The sequence below is a fragment of the Acartia tonsa genome, chromosome 8 (genome assembly GCF_053477335.1).
Source record: "Acartia tonsa isolate MP-2025a chromosome 8, ASM5347733v1, whole genome shotgun sequence".
Lineage (NCBI taxonomy): Eukaryota > Metazoa > Arthropoda > Copepoda > Calanoida > Acartiidae > Acartia > Acartia tonsa.
This window is the reverse complement of record NC_137267.1, coordinates 24102429-24124893: the sequence shown is the minus strand read 5'-3', so window position 1 is coordinate 24124893 and position 22465 is coordinate 24102429. Positions and strand designations below refer to the sequence as shown.

The following is a 22465-nucleotide window of genomic DNA, read 5'->3' as shown; positions in this document are numbered from 1 at the left end:
TATGTCCTTTACTGTAGCATACAGGTTCTACACCCCTGTTCAGTTAGAATCTTTTTAATCAAAATGTGTCAAATGCTTTGTCGAGTTTAAATTGTGTATAATAAAATAACTGAAAATAGAGACAAGATTTCACCAGCAATTACTTCAAATAATTCAAATAAGGAAAATAAATACTTAATGGTACTTAATCAATCAAAATTCAGGTGCTAATTCTTCTTAAACTACAAAGCATTGCTTTCAAATTGTAGACTGAATTAAACAAGAATAGTTTTCATGAACTGAGGTGGATTCTTTTTTAAAATCTTACAGCTTCGCTTCTAGCCTCTAGGGGCTTTGCCCCAAGAGGTGATCAAAAAAAAAAATTTCCGAAATCCGTAAAAGGATCAAGGAAATCTTAAGCAAAAAAATGGAGATTTTTTTGTTTTTGGGGGGTTGGGGGTGTCCCACCCCCCCCAAGAAAATAGCCTAAAACCACCACAGGACCAGTAGGTATATACTCTGAAGAGTAGAATCTGATCGGTTCAGTGGTTACCGAGATCTTAAGGGACGGACACACAGACAGACGGACGGACAGACATCATTCTACTTTGTATTATAGATAGGGTCGCTGGTAAGACAAAAATTGTTTTTATGAAATATCTTCGATCCTAAATCACATAAAAAAATCTACAAAAATGAAATGAAATTGTGGAAAGGGCTAATGACAATAAATTTAATTTGAAAACTATATGTTCTTAAGCGTAAACTAAACAGACAGATAAACTTTTGAGACTATGCAAATGATGAATGCATTGAAAAAAATTTTTTTTAATTGGTGGAATGGAAAACTAGTAGTTTTTTCTCACAAAGGCATTAGAATTTCTGGTACATAAAACTGACATTGTTGACATGATAACCACATCTGAATGGAATGTTAATTAGGGTGGGTCGATTTTGGAATTTCACATTAGTAGACATTGGCAAGGGATACTGGGCCAATATAGAACCCTGTGAAACTTGAGAGGTTTTTTTTCATCCAAAAACAACGGGGGCGCGGGGGTATAAAATGTGCCCACTTCATTTTAAAACCAAAAATTGAAATTCCTTCAAACACAGGCATGTTGCATATCAAAATGACCGCATTGAAATGCTGATTACAGATTAAAAACCGTTTTGAAAAATATTGATGTAGTCTGAAATGATTTTCAAATAACCTACCAAAATAAACATATTTGACTAAATCAGCTTTTTTTTTAGGTACTTAATGAGATCTTATTGGAACTAGGAGCAACATTTTAAAACCGTTTTCATATTCGTAATCAGCATTTCAATACGGTCATTTTTATATGCAACATGCCTGTGTTTGAAGGAATAAAAATTTTTGGTTTTATAAGGGGGTGGTGGGCACTTTTTATACCCCCCGCGTGCAAGCAGCCGTAAGAGCAAAGTCACTTTTGAAACTTGAATGGGGCTTATCATACATATATATGACTTCCGAAACTTATAAGGACAGTAAAATCAAAAAAAGGGGGAAATGGACCCACCCTAATGTTGATACACAACTGCCTGTCTTAACAAGTCACCAAGAAAATCGTTTTTCCCCAATTCTGGTTCTAGAACGAATGGACATTTCAAATTATAGAGTCTCTTTGCTAATAAAAAATAATTTTAGAAAAATTCATAATTTGTATTTATTAATTATATAAAAGTCTGTATAACCTAATATAAACCTTAACTTTAATTAAATAACAAACAAGCAAAAATTGACAGGTATAGTGTGAGTGTACTACTAATTAAAAGAAGAAAATACATTGTTTTAAATTATGATAATTATAAAATGCCTAAAACAGGATATTTGATATTAACTTACTAATAATTAGACTTCATTAATAAACATGAATACCTTAAAACAGTTATATGCAACAGCCGAACGAACAGCATAAATACATTCCTTTTTAAATCTTTCTTTCATAGGTAAATATAAATAATTTTAAAAATCGGCTCAAATGTACCTACTATGTAGGTATGAAATTTATTTATGGTTAAATAATTTCAATGCCTAGTGGGAGAAAAAAAGTAGGCTATGCACGAACAAGACCAAGTGATTCTAAGCACCTCACAGCATTGAACCTTAGTATTATTCTAGTCAATAAACTAGGTTTATGTTCAATATTTTGTTTATCTCACTAAAAAATTAAGAATTTAATATGGAAAAATCTTTGAAATGTTAGGTTTACATTTTTTGGTGCAATATCACATATGCATTTTTGAGTTCAAAGGTCAAAATAAAAGAACACGGCAAAAATCATTAATTGTTGTAAATTGCAAAAGTACATTAATTAAACTTAAACAAGTTACCAACCTTTTTTCTAAATATACATCTTTCATCGAAATATTATACTTTGTGTCAAAGCGATTGAAACAACAGTTTGAACTCAACATAACATGTAATGATTTTTTGCCAAAAGATGCTTATAATTTCAAAGTTTTTTTTTCACAAATAAATCAAATATTAAATATAAACTATCTACCTAGTATATTCACTAAAAAATAAATTCACTGCTGGAAGGTGCTTTGGATCACTTTGTCTTGTTCGTGCATAGTCCCCTTTTACGAGAAAAGAAAAAAAAATCAGCGGGAAACAATTTTCGGCGAAAGCGGCAGATTCGTGCCATTACTTCAATTCAATTCAATTCTTTTGTTTGTTGAGTTTCATTTTCTTTTTGGTAGGTATGTATTCTTGACTCACAGACAACTTTTTCCTCTCTTCTATCTTACATTCTAAAAAAAAAGAATAAAGTTTACCTAAAACAGGTGATAACAGGTTTACGATCGCTTTTTATTGTAAAGGGCATTCAGAAAATAAATCACTTCAATTTTAGCGCTGATATTTTTTTTGCGATTTCCGGCTGATTTTCTATGCCAAACTCATAACAAGACACCGTAACACCCCCAGGTGAAGAAAAAATATAGATTAGGTATACATTACAGACAATTTCCGTGATTATTAAAATGAAAAATTATAATGTCCCCTGGATTAGAACTGGTAATATCCTCTTAGAAATATTTTTTTTTTTTTGGAGGGGGGGGAGTGGTAAAATCTAGAGGGGGGGTTAATCTTTATATAATATAAGCAGGGACGTCGTCGTCCAAGCTTTTTTTGGGAGGGAGGGGAAAACAACCTCTTTACCCCCCCCCCCCTTGGACTTCCCAGGAGGTGCCCAAATCCTGTAAGCCCCTAATATCACCTAACCTAACCTAAAGTTAAACACACTAAAAACTATCCCCTCCCCTACTTATTTAATTTCAATAACAAAATCTATATAAGAGGGGGGTTCCGTGCTAAACTAGGTACTTCGTGTGAAACTGCCTTAAAATCTTTATATACTTAATACTTATATAATATCCCCTTTTACATTATTTTATTGCTAAATGCTGTGTTCTTGCTTCAAGATTAGTAAATTATTGACGTTTTTTTTTATCTGTAGCTTAAGATTTAGAAAAGCACTGAATTGAATAAGTTCTACGTGTTCGAGAAGCTTCACGTAGGTTCAAAGGTAGTTTTAAGATATTATATTTTATATATTTAAGTATTAGAATGGTTCCAAGCTATTTTCTTTTTTTTTCTTTACTACTTTCAATTCATTAAATACTATACGCGCAGCCGCTTATATTACAGTTAGGGAGTTGAATCCATTTTTATTTGGTTTGGACCCTCTAAAACTGTAATCTACCCTTCCACTTTCCCCTCTCTTGGTGAAGATATCTTCACAAAGAGAGGCAAAAGTAGAATCTTAAATTTCAAAAATCGTATCGGCGTTTAAGATATCTTCACCAAGAGAGGGGAAAGTGGAATCTTACAAATTAAAAATCGTATCGGCGTTGAAGATATCTTCACCAAGAGAAGGGAAAGTAGAATCTTACATTTCAAAAATCGTATCAGCGTTGAAGATATCTTCACCAAGAGAGGGGAAAGTGGTAAGGTAGATTACAGTTTTAGATGGTCCAAACCATAATCATAGATTATATTTCTGCTTCTATAAAAATTGATTCAACTCCCTAACTGTATTATATAAACTTTACCTATGATCTGTAGAAGTGTGTGAGATGGTAACGTAGCGTAATTCTTGACTGATTCACCTAAAATTGTATTATTTTAATATGTTCTAAAACAACTAAATTATTTAGAAAATCATACCGAAAATCTATTCTCAAATATACTTAGTATTTAGCTGAAAAGTTTTTAAAAGTTCAGCTTTTCTATAAAGGGGGGGGGGGTTAATGCAACCATCTCGTAATCAATGTATAAATGGCACTTAGAATTCAAATTTCGAACTGAAATTTTGCATGAGTAAACCTTGGTAGGTCTATTTTCCCTAAATATAACAAAAAGTTGGAAAACTAACGGCTGGCAGCTCAGCCGTTTAGCCATTAAGCTATTTTGAAGGTAAATCCATCACGAAACCTATATCCACATTATTCTCTTTCCCGCTTCAACGTTTTACAGATCGAAAATCTAATTCTAAGTGCCATTTATCTATTGATTATGAGATGGTTGCATTAACCCCCCCCCCCCCCCTTAGGGTTGGTCCTTCCGAATCGATAATTTGTACATTTTTGAATTGTCCTACCGAATTCAAACTTTGCATGCGTTGAGTTATAATCGTTACCAGAAAGTCTGTACGCTCATTTAAAACCTGCAGATTTTTAAGTCTACAATCTTAGTATGATATAAAAATCATATACATATATCCATCTATTTTAATAAATAATGTTTCCTAGAACAACAAGGTACAATATTATTGGAGAAGCATCTTTAATTAAATCCTAAAAATAAATCTACGTCCTTGAACAGTATCTTGTATTTCCACCATTTTTTTCACAAATTAATGTTCTGCTTGTTAAGTTTTAACATGCAATTCTATTTATAATTTTGAAATCAAAGCTGTTAATACAGAAGCATTTAGTTTATTGTTTTTATCTGGTTATACCATTCAAATACTTCTTTCTTTCTAACTTATCTCTTGAATATTTGTTCTAAATAAGGATAATAGTTAAATATCTTATAGTATTATTGACAGCTTTCCGCGGATAGAAAAATGTAAAATTACAATATTAACACCAGTTTTAGTAGTTCCGAGAATCCAAAGATCCGGGCTAAAAAATTATTATTTATATCTTATTATTGGCAGAAAATTATCTGTAATCCAATGCTATTCATGATTTTTAGAACCAGTTATAATTTAGCGGATAATTTTTGGTTTCGACGCCATACTGGAAAAAATTTCCTTGGTTTTCATTTCTGAATTACATAACCCCTTTTTATTTTTCAAAGCAAATATATTTTTTCAGTCAAATTCAAACATATGTATACTAGCGGTTATGCCTCTAGAGGCCTAAGAGGGGGGGAGGGGAATAGTCGACTGCCCAAAAAAATTGTAGTTTTAAAAAGAAAAAAATATTGCAGGGGGGAATGTATTTTTAGGATACCTTCCGACAAAATAGTTTAAACCAAACCAGGACCTATGCAAAGCTACCCTGTAAAGGAGAACAATATTGGATAAGTGGTTAGAAAGATCCATCAGTACAAAGGTAGGGGGAGGGGAAGGGAGGATTACTTTTTCTTTTCATAAGCTGAAATAAAAAATGAGGGAAAGAGTAATTCCACATACCTTAAGTGCCCCTAGAGGCATCTAGGTGGTGTTGCGGCTTGTGAAATATAAAGTAACTAGCATTTGGCATATAGCCAAAGCCAGGACTTATATGAACCTGAACTATAAAGACAACAGACAAAAAAGGATATAATTGGATATGATTTTTAGTCTAAAGCTTAATACTTTGATAAATACTAAACCATAAGAGTTTTTCATTTTAGGGAAGCCTTACAAAGGTACCAGGATCGTTTACAGCTAGGTATTTATTTGTAGATTAAAGTTTTTCAATTGTTTAAGGTCATTTTCCCCTATCCTTCATATAAAGAGCCTTCACATATATAGATGCTAGGGGCGCAGCCTCTAGTATGAAAGAAAACAGATTATGTGTCTGTGTGTACTGAAGGATCTCGCTAACCACTGAGCCGATATGGTTCCCCTTTACAGTGTAGCTTATCATGGGTCCTGGGAAGGTTTAGAACTATATTTTTGAAGGATACCTTACCCCCCCCCCCCCGGAAACATTGATTTTTTGTTTGTTTTGGTGTAAATATCCCTTTCACTTTCTGTGGAACCAATATATTTTGAGAGGATCTTTCAATAAATAAATACCCTTTTTCGTAACCCACTGAATATGCTATAAAAATAAACAATCGATCCAATTTTATTATGAGTTTGCAGATTCTAACTAACATTGCTTGATTTTAAATTATTTACCTAGCTTATTAAAAAACTTTGCATCATTAATTTTCGAAAATGCACAATTTTAATTTTAATGTTATTGGAATATAATAAATTACCTTGTTTTATAAAGCTGACAGAAAATCCTGCGTTTTATATTTTCTGGTTGATTGCATGCCATTTTTAAGTCTGTAACATAAGAATGACAGTTTTAGTTAATACTTTAATAAGCACTAGCGGCAACGCCCCTAGAGGCATCTAGGGGGAGTTAATGTGGGAGATACCCTCCACCTAAATAGTTAAAAACCTTCCCTAGACCTATAAGAAGCTTCATTATAAAGGAGAACCATAACGGTTCAGTGGTGAGCGAGATCCTTGGCTACAGACAAAAAAAGCTTATTACTTTATATAATAGGATAATTGGATGGGTTAGATAATCACAAAACCGCAGTTTTTTTTTGTTGAAAAGACTTTTATTCACTACGTTAACTAACATGGATGAGGAACTGAAACATTATAGTGCTTTTTTCTTAATATGCATAAATATTCGCAAATCAAAAGTGCTCTTATACAGGCAAATGTAATAATAATATTTATTAATGTATGTAAATATCAAATATCAAAGTAGTAATCATATAATATGTATACAAATATATATGTAATGTTAACGTAGTGTGTGGCCCGTGGGCGTAGCGTTGCGTAGTAGGTAACTATCAAGTATCAGCTGTAGCTCTGAAAGCCCCTTGAGCCTTCCCTTTTCGATGAAAAAAAAGCCTTTTCCCAAATTCTTTACCCTTCTGACATTGCAAAAGGGGAAATAAATATTGAGGTCTAGAATCTAGATTATAAAAGTTTTTCTGAATGACGAGCACCTTATTTAGATCTAAACCATGCTATTTACTGGCTAACAAGAATGCGTGGGTGTGTGTGTGTGAGATCTAAATAAGAAAATTTTTTATTTGTAGGCGGGGTAAATGAAAAGGGGAAGGTTTTAGATTATAATGGCTTTATGTAACATAAACCTCAACTATATCTATAAAATATTTAATATTTATCTATATTTTATATTTATACTTAAAGTATGTGTTCCTGGTATTAATATTTTTCAAATTCCTGTTTTTTTGTTTTTTTAGCTTAGGGGCATTTTATTACCCCTGATATCTTTAAAACGGCAACTCCTATGTTAAATCTGGCTTCAAATTTCGAATCTACACTAAAAATAAGTACACTAATATTAAATGTTCTATGCTTATAAGGGTAAATACATATTCCAAAATTAAGATGTACGTGGTTCTTTACCACTATTATTAGATAGTTACCCAGATAAACAATACTAAAACTGTTCAATACACATTATTTACACAGACAAACATCCTATCTCTTTCTTATCGAGTCCTTAGCCAAAACCCTAATGACTAGTTTTTTCCTTACTACGCTAAACTCAGAGAGGGAGGGGACATTGGGCTGTTAATTACACTAGTCCCCAAAGTCTATAATAACGTTTACTTATTCGTTGGCTTAACAACCTTGGAGACTTTATTGAATTTTGATTGGTTGGTTCACGTTTCAACCACTTATTGTAATTTACAGATTGGGTAATTTTGTTGATCATCATTATGGGACTTGGGTGTCAGGAATAAGAAATAACCAACAAGGGAAATAAACATAAAATAATATTTGGGGGGCAAATGGAGAGGTCGTCAATTTTACGATGTGTTGCCCCCCAACGACAGCTGAAAAACACGTAGAAGTTTCGTGATTTCTTTCCGAATTAATTTCGTTATTGGTAGAAGCTGCATGGGTGTGCCTACAACATCAATTTATCGACCATTGTCTTATCCTGTGTTCAACTTCCCTAAAGCAGTTTTCTAATATTCTTTTATTTTCAGATTGGTTGAGTGCCAGTATCGCCATATCTTAATATGAAAGCTCCGGTTAAGAAATAAATCTACCAAACTAGATTTCTAAAATCTACCAAAATAAAGTACAAGAAAAATTATGACTATCTACCTTAAGTGAGAAATTGTACATAATCTAATGATAAACAATGTACCATTATAATGTTATAAAAATTAAAAACTACAAAAGAAAAAATAGTTAAAATATCAATGTTTTACTAAAGTTAATTAAATTGATTTACATACAAAATATGATTACAGGTTTTTTTTAGCCCAAGTTAAAAGTTATTTTCTTCATTGTATGAAAAGAAAAGATAATATTACCTATCTATCTATGCAATGCATTAACATTTCTTAAGTTTTCTGGCTATTTTTATAGAATAGCTTTCTTAAAATCATTTGAAGATTTCTATCGATGTTTAGGAATTAAATAGTATAATAGATATTTATCGCATTGTATGATAAACAGCTTTCCGCGGATAGTAGAATTAAACTTTTTAATATTTTATTTCACTATTCATGGAAATTATCTATAATACGATACGATGCAAGATTTTTCAATATGGCCTAGAACTGGTTCTAATCCAGTGGCTATTGATCGGATTCAGGTTATCATTTTTTCATCAAGAAAATTTTGTTCTTAAAAATGTGTTTATCAACACAAGTTAACAATATTTTTTTATTTAAAAAACGATGAAGAAAATATTCTAAAAGAAATTGCATACAGATAAACTATAGACACTCAAGGGTTCTATGTAAATGGAGAATTTTTTTTTAACAAACTGGGATCCAGAATTACCTAAGTTATTGAGCAGTCACGCTACTAATAACTTAGACATACAATAAAAAGATTTTGTACAAATTTAAAAATATTAATTTAGTTCTTTCATTTATTATTATTTGATTATTTTCAATTTGTTCTCTATATGTATTTTTCATGATAAATACAATACATAAAATGTATCTTTCTTTGTTATGTCATTTTAAAAAGCACAAATATAAAGTGCCAAACGAAGAAAGACAACCAACCCTTTGATTACACGAACTTTGTCTAGAATTCTTAAGTGTTCACAGTATTGAGCTGCGCCTGTTTTGGATGAAGGCATTTCCTATGCTCTAATTACAAATTTCGCGAGTCTAACACAGGAGCAGTAGGAATACTGTATCATCTTTAGTTATGACACGATGTTAGCACAATTGAGAGCAAGAAAATAAAATATTCTGTGTCACTTTTACTTCATATCCTTAAAACAATATTTCAAATCGTATGCCAAATATTCTTGCTGGAAAAAATTTATGTTAACATCAAACGTCGTCGTATTCTAAACTTGTTTAAAATCGATACAAATAACTAATTGTAATTTTTTTATTAGACAATAACTTGATATACAAATTAACCCTTCTGTAGATTCCATTCAGTGGTTGAAACGTTTTGGACGTTCAACTTAATGAACCAACCAATCATAAAATTTTGAGGACTAGTGTACTGAACAGTCAGCCCAATTTCCCATCCCTCCCATCAATATTAGACAAATTAGAATGCATATCCATAAAACTTTGGGTACCAGTATAATTTACAGTTCAATTTCCCGTCCTCCATGCAAATAACACGCCAAAACTTTATTAATTTTATTGAAAATAATATCAGAACAAATACAAATCAACAAGGAAGAAAAAAAACTAGAATGAAAGTAACAAATCATAATAAAGACATACAAAATGAAATACACGGTTTTATCTTTTAATTGAACAACAATACCTGCATTTTTAAATATTTCTGAATGTATTCACAGAACAATTTCAAGTAAATAAATTACATATTTCCTAATCAAAGCCACGAGGCTAATTCTTTACAGTTGGTTGGCTGTCGAGCCGTGATTGCAATCGATTTATTTCGGTTATAGCCTTTAAAAAATACAATTTAAAAATACGAGATTAAACCTCCGACTAGAATAAATAATGTTTTTCTTCTCTTTAAATTACATTGACTAGCTTATAAAGATCAAAATTTTTTTTTGTTGTATAGAAAAATATTAGGTGTAATAATATCAATGTTAGGTAAATCTATCTTATTAGATTAACTTTTTTAGGTAACAAATATAATTTAATATTGAGTTTTAAATTTGGTAAAGTCTCATTTACAGGTTTTTCTTATAATACATTGTTAAAATTCCTTAAACTTTTTTTTACAATTTGTTTAATGAAAGTTTATAGGTATGTACGATAAATTAAGTTGCATAAAAGGAAATAAAAATTTTAAATTAAAAATTAAAGTTTAAAAAAGCGGAAACACTTTTACAGTTTAATTTTACTATAAATAAATATTAGGTATTTCTGTTATCGAAATAAATAATTAAATAATTTTATATTATGAAATGAATCAAATATTTACAAATAAAATATGACTATATAATTATACAGGGTGTTTATAATTAATTTTTAATATTGGCTGTTAATTATAAAACACCCTGTATCATATGATTATTGATGTAAGGTAAAAATGCCAACAAATTCTATTTTGTATATGTATTGAATAATTGTTTATTTTTGTTTTGTTTTTATCACTTTTGGAAAATTTTAAAATCACTTTTAAATCAATTTATGAATTTCACTAAAATTAATCATTTTCCAATTTTCATGAACTACCTATGGAGTATCTTTTGTGTTTTCAGACAGCCAATCTAGTCAATTTCATTTTCAGATACATTTCATTTTGACATAGAATTTATTACGTTATAGGACAATGGAATTTAATTGGTTTTATTAGCTGGTCAATTTATGGAAAGTAAGGGGGATTACCACCTTGTATTTTAATTAAATTAGATCTTTCATTCAGACAGTCAGATTTCTAACTACTTAGTTTTGTAGACTAATCAAAACTTTAAACAGTGAATGACTACTTTTGCTTTGGACCGACAGATAGTTGGACATCGCACAACTATTCATTGTAGACATGCCCCTCAATAATTATATAGCCTAATGGAAAAACAGAACCCTATAAGTATGGTCATTACTAAGATTTTTTGCTTAAGACGGACGGACTTTGTAAAATAAGAAACACTGCATTTTAATAGTTATAAAGATCTTTTGCTATGTAATAATATGAAATGTATCTGTTCCTATATAGTTGGTGACATTAGTGTAGACCCCAGGAAGTCTGGCACGTGCACATGCGATACCCCAGCTAACTAGGCCGATCAGAGTACCCTTACCATCCTAAAATATAAATATTATAAGCTCTAGGTAATATGGCTAAGATCATTCTGTAATCCAGCTAACTTGGCCGATCAGAGTACCATATCAGTTCAGCGATTAGCGAGAGCCGTCGGAACAAACAGACACAGATCCTGTTCTTTTATATAAGGATAAAGAAATTAAATAACACTTTGAACTCAACAAAACGTTTGACATTTTAAAAGGAATATCCACCAGTAAATTTCATTCAGTGACGTTCACTGTGATTCACTATGGGTGGGGGAGGCATTCCTATCCTAAATTTTAGGGGGGTGTTGACATCTACCGATTCCATACCATTTTATTTTATTATAAAGAAGAAAGTCGTTCTAGAGATCCTAAGGTAGTTGGAATCTTACCTGATCTAGAACCAGGGGACCTAGTTCTAGAGATCCTAAAGTAGTTGGAATCTTACCTGATCTAGAACCAGGGGACCTAGTTCTAGAGATCCTTAGGTAGTTGGAATCTTACATGGTCTAGAACTAGTGGCCCTAGTTCTATAGATCCTAAGGTAGTTGGAATCTTACCTGATCTAGAACCAGGGGACCTAGTTCCAGAGATCCTAAGGTATTTCAAATCTTACCTGATCTAGAACCAGGGGACCTAGTTCTAGAGATCCTAAGGTAGTTGGAATCTTACCTGATCTAGAACCAGGGGACCTAGTTCCAGAGATCCTAAGGTATTTCAAATCTTACCTGATCTAGAACCAGGGGACCTAGTTCTAGAGATCCTAAGGTAGTTGGAATCTTACCTGGTCTAGAACCAGGGGACCTAGTTCTAGAGATCCTAAGGTAGTTGGAATCTTACCTGGTCTAGAACCAGGGGACCTAGTTCTAGAGATCCTAAGGTAGTTGGAATCTTACCTGGTCTAGAACCAATGGACCGCCAGAGTCGCCCTGGCACGAGTCCCGGCCTCCTTCTTCAAATCCAGCACATAAGAATTTCTTGGGGTAGATAGTTTCTTGCCTAAAGTAAACAAAATTATATGTATGTGATGTTTCTAAGATAGTTAAACTTATATTGTTGGCCAATTTTGAGATGCCTATACCTGTCAAAACGGTAACAATCTGCCGACATGAATTTTTAATGGTTTATGTCGACATTAAAGTAAAACGATAGAAAGGGAAAGGGTTAAATAACTGTACGTCACTACCCCAAGTACCATGTGCAGTGCAGACTTTCAAGTGGGTCTTTGAATATAAGCCAATCGATAGCATAATTCTAACATGCATATATCTTTTAGAACAGTTATGCATTTAAAAATAAAATATTTTAAAATATTGCATAAGTATAAAACAAAGCCCCAAAAGCTATTCAATGGAGAATCACTTTCTTTCTTATACAACAAGGACGACATCGTAAATTGTCAAAGAAGGATTGTATTTTATTTAGGGGCTTGCAGAAGGGAGTCAAATGTATCTTTATGACAAATGTTTTTATGACAAACGTTCCTTTATGACAAATGTATTTATGACAAACGTACCTTTATAACAAATGTTTTTATGACAAGTTTACTTTTATGATAAATATATTTATGACAAGTGAATTTATGACAAAAATTACTGAGCCCCCCCATCTGGCAAAGTTAAGGTGGTAGATACACCCCATTAGGGATCCCTTTACACCCCATTGACAAGGATACACACCCCACTAAAACAACCAACGGTTTAGTCAAGTTAAAAAAGGTAATTGGAGTTTATAATATGTTTGATGTACGCACAGACCCTATTTCAGGAAAAAACTTCGCTTTCAATAATTTGAAAAGATCCCAAATTCAATAAAATTTATTTTTCTTTTCTTATAGTTTCTTTTCTTTTAAAAGTGAAGCTATTCTATATTTAGATCGAGTCTGTCTTCACGACCCTGAAAGTAAATTTAGGCAAGTCAGAATCGTTCTAAAGAGTTTTTAAACATTTAAGAAGCAATTTTTATGTTTATTCATCTTTAAAGCTCGTCTTTTATGAATGTTGTCATCCTTGTTTCTACATTATTGTCTTGATATTCTTTTAACCAACCTTTGTTATTTTATTTATGTAATTGAATTTTAGTTTATATAACAATTATTAATAGTAAACAATATGAAAGACTTAAATGTCTTTGAGATATTCACAATGGCTTTATAATAATTTTATAGGAGAAGCTTTTCTAATATCAGGGTATGTACGTCCGTCTGTTACGGTTATCTTTTTTCGTTTATTTTGGCATGTTAGAATTGTCGGTTTCAAACTTTGAATGAGGATCCCTTCAACAGGTAGGTATAATTTAGAAAGCGCAGCAATTCTATAATCGTCACCAGAAGGTCCATACTTCAATCTTAAGAGTGCTGATTTTTAAAACTTTATACTTTTTGTACGACAAAATCAGCCTGTTCATCTGATATTTAGATCAACAAATTACAAAGGGAAAAGTAGGTTGCGGGTAAAATCCGTAAAAGTGTGTGTTTTAAGGCTTAAAAATAGTAGTAGAATGATAATATTCACTAAATATGTGTATTTCTTTTGAAAAGAAATATAAACAAACAATTATTTTTTAAAGTTAACATAAATTTTTTTCGTTCTACTACTGTTGTTTTTAACTTAAAACTCAAAACCTTTACGGATTTTACCCGCAACCTACTTTCCCTTTATAATCGAAGCATCTATATAATCAAGTTCTACAAATATAAAAATGCCCTTAAACATCCTGTATTAAACCTATTTCGCAACAACTTTGAAATAAAATTATATTCAATTTTGTTTTGACTTATAATTTGAATTTTTGCATATTAAGTTCTGACACAAGTGTTAACATCCTATCGTCTTATATAAAGCTTCTCTTTTTTGGATGTTGTCATCCTTAGCTGGATCTTTAAATCATTTCAATGGTGCGCCAAATCGGGGTGCGCCAAATTTCAGCCAATCACAGCTGAAAGTGACATCCCCCCCCCCCAAATAAAAATACCCCCTCCCTCAAAAAAATAAATTTTTCTTTTTCTTTTTAAATCTAAAATTAAAATAGTGGGGTCGATAACCCTCCCCCCCCCCAAAAAAAAAAAATTTCTTCCCCTCCCCAAATTTTGTTTTAAAAATTTCCCTTTAAATTTATAATACGAAAAATTGGTTTGATCAAACCTCTTAAGGCAAAGCCCCTAGAGGCTAGGGGCGAAACCGCTAGTTTTACATAATTTGGCGTTATCCCCTTAAAAAAATTGAAAATTGAAAAAAAGTCGTAAGAGGATAATACCCATATTTTTTATTAGATGTTATAATCATCATTGAACTGTAAATGCTAATTGTCTCAAAAATAAAAGTTTTATCAACCTCTATCCTCTCATTCATTGGAATCTTTGATTTTGATTTTATTATTCAAACTACAAACTATTTCATAATTAAATTTTAACAACCTTTAGGTAGGTAATTTTGTTTATCATAAATAGATAGTTGGAATTAATGCAACTCATTGAAATGCACAGTTAGGACTTCCAGACAAAAGTCATGCAATCAAATAGTTGTTTTCTGTTGTGTGTGCATAACCTAATATCCCGGTGTTTGAACAGAAAAGGAGAGATTGTCTCCCCTTAGTTTTCCTTGGTTGTTGAACCTGACGTTAACATGTCAGAGCAACCTGCCCCGTATAACGAGGTATATGACGAAGCATGAAGGGGTAAGGGTACATTTTTACTTTTTATCTTGGTACGGTTAATCGAAGCAGCTTATAGTGCCTAACGAAAAATGAGGCCATACAATACAAATGACCAATGATAGGGCAGTATACATTGTACCATTGGTCAATTAAAATGTATACTAGCCTCTCACTGGTCTTTTGTATGACGTCAATTTATATTAGCCACTATAAGCTGCTTCGGGTTAACCATACCAATTTTCCCCATTCCACATAGGTAAAACTTAGTAAAACATTGATTTATTGATGATACCTGTTATTACTTCTGAACCAATCTTGACAAGAGTCGGCTGATATAACCTCCACATTTACTTCCTAAAATTTAAATTTTTAAGCTTTTTCAGAGTTCAGGGTCAATTATTTTAGGGATGATTTTTTTGGGAGGGAGGTGGTACTCTTCCCTAAAATAGTTGTTAACCTTTTCAGGACATATGGGAAGCGACATTGTAAAGAAGAACCATATCAGTTCAGTGGTTAGCACGATCCTTCGGTACACACAGACATACCGACATCCTGTTACTTTTATTTAAGGTTTAGATGGTTCTACCTGCAACTTTGAAGGAGTTTCAGCTTTACCATGCGCCGTTCTACCCCATCCAACTACTGTAGCCTTTTTACCCACATATTCTTTACCAGTCTTGGGTAGACATACCTAAATGTTTACACAAGTTATGATTCCAGCAACTTAAAATTTTACTTTAGTTGCTCTAGGAAAGAGGGGGGAAGTTAAGCCCCCCCCCCCCTCCTATTAATTTTATTTTAATAACATTTTGGGGGAGTCTTTTTTATCTTGGGACGAAGGTGTTAGCTTCCCCGAAATAGTTATGTACATTCCCAGGACCTATGAGAAGCTACATTGTAAAGGAGAATCATATAGATTCATCTGTTGCCCTTTAGTGAAAATTACATGTATGTAGTTGTCCGATCCCTTCTATTCTTTTACTTTTATTTCAAACTGATAAAGAGTTCAGTCAGTAATGCAAATAATGGTTTTGAAAATATATGTTTTAATAAATCATATCAAATACCAGGGAGGGAGGGGACAATGGACTGTTAATTACACTAGTTCCCAAAGTTTTATAATAACGTTTTTTATTCTTTGGCTTAACAACATTGGGGACTTTTATTGAATTTTGATTAATTGGATCATTTAGTTGATTGTCCAAACTTTTCAACCGCTAACTGTAATCTACAGAAGGAATAGTTTCGAGTATCATCATAGGGAAGGCACATTAATATATCGGCCTTTGTCTTATCCCTTTAGATCCCTGAATAATTACATATACTAAAAAAGTTAAAGAAACCGTAAAAATTTTGATACTGCAAAACTTCTCTAAAAAGAACAATTCAAACTTAATTATCATAAAAACATAGTATGTTTAAAGCAATCACTATATCCGAAAAAATCCGTTTATTCTTTTCCGAAAAGCTTCACCTGTGTCTTAAAAATACTTACAGGTATAATATGTTCTTTAAACTGGACATCCTTCTTGAATTTGACGACAGCAATATCATTCTCAAAAGTTGCTGGATTATAGTCGGGATGCACGGACTTACTCTCAATACTAAAATAATTCAATTATTAATAAACCTACAGTTAGCAATTTGAAGCCGCCGGTTTTAAGGCGGCTACACTTCGGATCTAGGGAAAGTTTAGATGTCCACTCCAGATTGGGCTTAAATCGTTACTTTAAGGCGGCTCTGTTGTAGCATAAAAAATGTGCGACACATTACTTTCTACTTCAAGTCATACTAGAAACGTTAAAATACTTACTACTGGCGCTATTTCTCATCGTATTATAAACAACTTTTCGCGGATATTAAAATGAAAATTATAAGATTAAAACCAGGGCAAACAAAACTTGCAATAATTTTATGATTGTTTTAAATATTCGTAGAAAATTGTCTGTATTACGATGCTATATATGATTTTTCAGAATAGGTAAGAACGGTTTTCTTTTATTTTAAGAACAAAATTATTTGCAGCGTAATGATTAAAGCCAAAGAAAAATGAAGAACCATTGTGCGTGGCCTATGCTCTGAAAAGGTGAGATAAATTGCAATTATGATGATGAATGATTAAAGCCTTTTTGAAATCGTTTAGGACGCAAATGTAGATTAATTATCTTTATTCTTGAAATTAATTAAAGTTAACTTGGAAGATGAGATGATATCCATGAAAGCAAAGAGCTCAAATTATAATTATACGTTAAATTGTAGAAATGGATATATTATTACTTGGTTGCTACACCAGATTTTCATGTTCTCTAATAAAGTAAAACCCGCAGAGGGCTAAAATAACGATATTCATGTCCATTCGTTTTACCCCATCCCCTCCTTTCTTCCTAAATGAACCAACTGGCCAGTAAATGAAACTTGCAGCGGGCTAAACTAACGATATCCCTGTCCATCCCATTTATTCCTTCTTCTTCTACTGGATGAACGAACTGACCAATAAATGAGTTCCATGTAAGCAACCTAAATTTCCTCTGCCATAATATCCACATATATTTGATACCCATTACTGTATGTAGAGTAGCAGGATAAATCCAATGTAGTATGAGTTTAAACTGAGACAAAATAATGTCTTACAGACCTTTACAATTTGCTTAATTATATAACGTTCAATCAATTCTTTAAGTTCTAAAAATCAAAGTCAGGGAGAAAGGAAGGGGACAATGGGCAATTAATTCAATTTAAGAGTTTTTGCTGAAAGGCCATGAAATCCATATTTATCCAGAAAATTTAAAGAAAATTGTAAAGGGTGTGTTAATCAAATTTAGAAAACTATAAATAAGAAAAAAGTCCCAAGAAAAAAAAGTATTCATTTGAAAATTAGTTTACAAGTACATCAGACTGACATAATCATTCTGTAATTAATTATTTATTAAATCTCCCTGAAACTCATTCACCCCATAATCCTTAATTTTAAAATGCCACTATATACAAGAATTAAATTTAAGGGTTCTTAGATTGTTTATTACACAAATATCACAAAAAAGTTTTTATCTAAGAAATGATATTTTTTGGAGAAAAAAAATTGTTAAAAAGCATCATCTCATAAAAAAAATTTTCTGTCTGCTATATTCAAAACTAACTCAGCGAGTTAGCGGCAATGATGCGCTAGTACCCAAAGTCAGCCAGAACCTGCTAAATTCTTGCACATTCCCTTTATGCCAGTACCCAAAGTCTGGAACTTCTAAAAATTGAACATTCGATCCATAATCCTCTCCCTTACTCCTTGAAAGGAAGTGACTTATCCTCTCTGGTACTAACGTTAAAAGTTATAACTTACAGACACGAATTATAAAACGGCAGCGCTTTTAAAAATACAATAGAAATTATTTCTTTATATCTGATCATTATTAATTAATTAAAGTTCAATTATTGCATCAAATCTATTTTAAAGAAATTTGAAAGGTACAAATTTAAAACGTTTCAAAAATTGTGTACTTTACGTTTTTTGATAGAACAATGACAATTATTTTCATAAGAAGTTCAGCATTAGAACAAAAAACCTAGAAAATAGAATTACATTAAACAAAAAAGTAAGATTCAAAAAAAATTCTGTCTCTTTTTTAGTTGTGTTTCATATTTACTGTAGAGTTGTACCTCGCCATTAAATTAAGAACAAAGATTTTTTTGTCAAAAAATACCATTTTAAATCCCGTTATATAAGGTAATAAGTTTTTTTTTGTCAGTAGATTACATTAACTTTCGAAAGAAAGAACCATTACTTAAACTTACAAATCCTATTTATAGAGAAGCTTCATTACTATAAAATTGAAGCTGTCAAAATCATAATAATCAACAAAAAACTTTTTTTAGCAAGTTGGCAAAAAACATAAATAATAAGTTATAAAACAAATAAATTCTTTTTAACATTTTATACTATAAATCCCTGACTTCACATATTCTTGTCAGGGAGGTGATATGTATATTACAAAGTAGCAAGAAGTCTGTATGTTTGTTTGTCTGTTTAAAGCATAAGATCTCGATAACCGCTGAACCGTCAGGGAACACTAGGTCTGCAGTGTTTCACAGTTATTTTCTTGGAGTGTTTGGACATCCCTTCCCCCCCCCCCCCAAACAAATGAAGAAAAAAACAAATAGTGAAACTGTGCTATAAAATGTGGTTAATTCTCTATCCCTCTTGGGGCACACTGACCCTAGAGGCTTGGGAGAAGCCAAGAGAAGAGTTATTTACACTCACTTCAAATCAACGTTGAATTCAAATTTTGGAATATTTTTCTCTAAAGCGAGATGATTTACGTTTATTTTCAAAGTGTAGTTTTATAATTGATCGGTTAGTGCACAAAAATTTCCTCTTTTTGTCCAACATATTAAATGAACTCTAACACACAGAGTTATAATCCTTATTCTCTTTAAATTCAATAGTAGTTTATTAATCTAACATTGTTTCTGTAGATAAAGCTGTTAGTATGAGCTGATTTGTTTAATATTCAATCGATACTAGGTTCAATAGAACTTCATTGGGATAATATATTGATCAAACAACGCTATTAGATCATTTTTGTAGTTTAATGTTGCCCCGAACTTAGTTTTTATTGGAATTTTTTTTATTTCAAACAACCAAAATCTAAAATTGAGAGAGAGTAAATTCTTCGTATTAAAATCAATCTCTTTATAAATAAAACCAATCAAAACTCAATTACGAATCACTTATACAGTATACAAGTAAGGTTATGCAAATAGATAGCTATAATTAATTCACATCATATTTTTTGGAAAAGTGTCAGGTTCCAATCTGAAACACGTCATACAAGGGATATGTAAAGCTAAATATAAGTGACAACTGAAAGAACTGGTTCTATATAAATGGGGTATTTCATATTAATTATTATTATATTCATCCGTTTTTCTATTACCATTTTTTACATTACAAGATGTATTAATAAGTATAAATTAAATAAGAGTTATAAATTGGTTCATTTCCTGAAAACTATATATAAATATAACAAGGACAAATATTTCCATAATTAGCCATATTTAAGGTTGAAAAAAAAACATAAAAAAAAATGTTGTTCAGTAAATAAGAATTAAAAAGTATATTTAAAGCCTGATTGCAACAAAAAAGATTATAAAATACAAGGGCTTTGCATTTATATTTGTGTATTCATAAACAAGGATGACAACATCCATAAAAGCGAAGCTCTGAAACGATAGGACAAACGAACATTAACACTTGTTTAGTGTCAGAACTGAATAATCAGAATATAAATGTATAAAAGTCCAACGAAACAAAATTGTAAGTAAATCGGCTGTAAAAACTGCTTAAATACAGGATATTGTTTAAGAACATACATACATTTTTAGGACTTGATTATAGAAATGCTTCGCTTTTAATCAAGTGGCACTTTGAATGTTTTTTTTATTTAAAATATCTATTTAGTAACAGAAATAATTGGTTTATGTTTCGTTCAAGTCTCTTTTTCGGGAGGGGTAATTTTTTTCTAGGGGCGATTTCTCCTGAGAGGGTGGTGGTACCCTCCCTAAAAATAGTTATAAAACTTCCCGGGACTTATGAGAAGCTACCCTGTTAGGGAGAACCCGATCGGTTCAGCGGTAAGCGAGATCCTTCGGTACAAACACACAAACACACAGACATCCTCTTACTTTAGTATAAGGATATAATGTATTTAACATAAGTGCCTTTTAAATTACTTTCTGTGATATAGGAACAAATGTACAGACAAATCCTTATTAAAGAGTAGCTGCGAATCAATTTTGTAACTTTAATTTTGTAATTATAGTGTTTTATTCATGATTTCCTATGTTTTATTGTGATGATAGACTCGGTAGCCTTTAAGGACAGGATACACCACGAGATCTTATTTTAGTATATCTCTGAACCAAACCTTGCTTAATTGTGTGCATAAATACGTGGTCATACGTCCTTCAGACAACCAACCCTTTGATTGCATGAACTTTGTCGGGAAGTCCTAACTGTGCATGGTAATAAGTTGCTCCTGTTTTGGCTAAAGTATCCCCCTACTCTAACTTTTAATGTCACGCACCTGACATAGCAGCAGTAGCAACCACTTTAAATGTGTTTAGTTATGAGGCAGTGTCGGGCCGAGATTCGAACCTTTCGCCATCCCGACAACGAGCGGATGCACTACGTCTTGTGCCTTAGTCGTGCGTTATAATTGTGATAATAGCCTAAAACCTTTAAAAAAAAAAAAACATTAACAAAAAACCAACTCTGTGACTCCATAATAAGCTATTTCACTTTCAATTTAGAGTCACTTGGATTTTAACAAAGCGTTTGATGTAAATGGGAAAATTTTGTCGGAAAAGTTTTTTCTTCAAGAAAAGAAGTTCGTAAGAATTTAATGTAAATTGCCTATGAAATGTTAACAAGAAATATAATTTTATATAAAACATGGAAAAGTTTATTACAAAAAAACAAGAATAATTTTGTTCATATTCATGCAATCTATGTGTTTTAATAAGAAAATAGTTAATTTCTTTAATTCTAAAAAAAAAAATTTAAAATGTTTATGAGATATAGTTTAAAAAATGCTTCGACATATAATTAATTCCTTATTAAAAAATCAACAAGACTACTTTTTCTCTACTCAAACAGCCTTAAAATGAATTCCTTTCCGCTTTGTATGAATGTGCTTTTTTTCACAACCCCCTCCCCCCCCACATGCTTTTAAGTAACAAGAATGACTTCAAACATACAACATCTAGGAGCGTAGCTGCTCTATGCATCACAGATTTTGCTGATAAAAAAAGACAAAAAGTAAGTGTGTATTTATCAAACTGAACTTATACTTCTACATTTATGATATTTAATTTAAACATTATGTCTCAATTATGATTATTAATTTATGTATGCAATTTTAGGATTTGAACTGTTTGTTTATCATTTTTTAATGCGAATCTTCTCTACAAGTAGCTACCAAAACTATTTGTATTAAATACCATGGATAAATTTTAATCTATGTTATAGATGTATTTTGTCAAAACTGTGAGTATGATAGTGCAATATGTTATCGAACATTTTTTTTATTTGGAAAGATTTGTTATTAAATTTATCACGAAATTGTGCAATGACGTTCAACAACTTATGTATTATGTAATGATGATCAATTTGATGACTATTTGTCAGTCTTTAGCGCAGAATCTTGCTGATTGCTGGTTCAGGGAAGGTTTAATACTATTTTGGGATGGTATAACTAAAACTTAAATTTAATTAAGTGTCCATATTGGCGCCTTAGAGACGTAATTTTAAGTTAGTTATATATAAAAAATATAATTGAAGAAAAATTCAATATATTTTCTAGCAGATAAATAATAATATTATATTGGGAAAATAATAATCGGATTCTT

The 22465-nt window shown here is 31.5% G+C and overlaps 2 protein-coding genes and 1 long non-coding RNA gene across 13 annotated transcripts in view; 1 reads left to right on the top strand and 2 right to left on the bottom strand.

Annotated features, from left to right (window-relative positions):
* The window catches only part of LOC145326323 (nuclear transcription factor Y subunit alpha-like), a 35365-nt gene extending 26193 nt beyond the window's left edge, over positions 1–9172 (top strand). For 4 of the 9 annotated variants that reach the window (XR_013881848.1, XR_013881846.1, XR_013881847.1 and 1 more), the window contains 2 exons: positions 8201–8470; positions 8937–9172. The gene's annotated coding sequence lies outside the window, so the exon portion shown is untranslated. Of the gene's footprint in view, positions 1–8200; positions 8487–8936 lie in introns of those variants that run through there. The other 5 variants (XM_080169616.1, XM_080169614.1, XM_080169615.1 and 2 more) reach the window with 2 other exon arrangements.
* Positions 1657–6512, bottom strand: LOC145326319 (uncharacterized). The gene is made up of 3 exons (XR_013881839.1): positions 6431–6512; positions 4063–4119; positions 1657–2760 (listed from the first exon to the last, which is right to left on the bottom strand). It is a non-coding gene; the product is annotated as an uncharacterized LOC145326319 (long non-coding RNA).
* A 677-nt stretch (positions 9173–9849) lies between the features above and the next one.
* The window catches only part of LOC145326322 (phenoloxidase-activating factor 3-like), a 74215-nt gene continuing 61599 nt past the window's right edge, over positions 9850–22465 (bottom strand). The window contains exons 13-19 of one of the 3 annotated variants that reach the window (XM_080169612.1): positions 16560–16668; positions 15651–15755; positions 15357–15418; positions 12327–12409; positions 12251–12270; positions 11332–11425; positions 9850–10893 (exon numbers count right to left, since the gene is read on the bottom strand). In XM_080169612.1, the coding sequence (XP_080025738.1) occupies positions 10856–10893; positions 11332–11425; positions 12251–12270; positions 12327–12409; positions 15357–15418; positions 15651–15755; positions 16560–16668 (511 nt within the window). In that variant the 3' untranslated portion in view covers positions 9850–10855. Of the gene's footprint in view, positions 10894–11331; positions 11426–11970; positions 11991–12250; positions 12271–12306; positions 12410–15356; positions 15419–15650; positions 15756–16559; positions 16669–22465 lie in introns of all 3 variants that reach the window. The other 2 variants (XM_080169610.1, XM_080169611.1) reach the window with 2 other exon arrangements.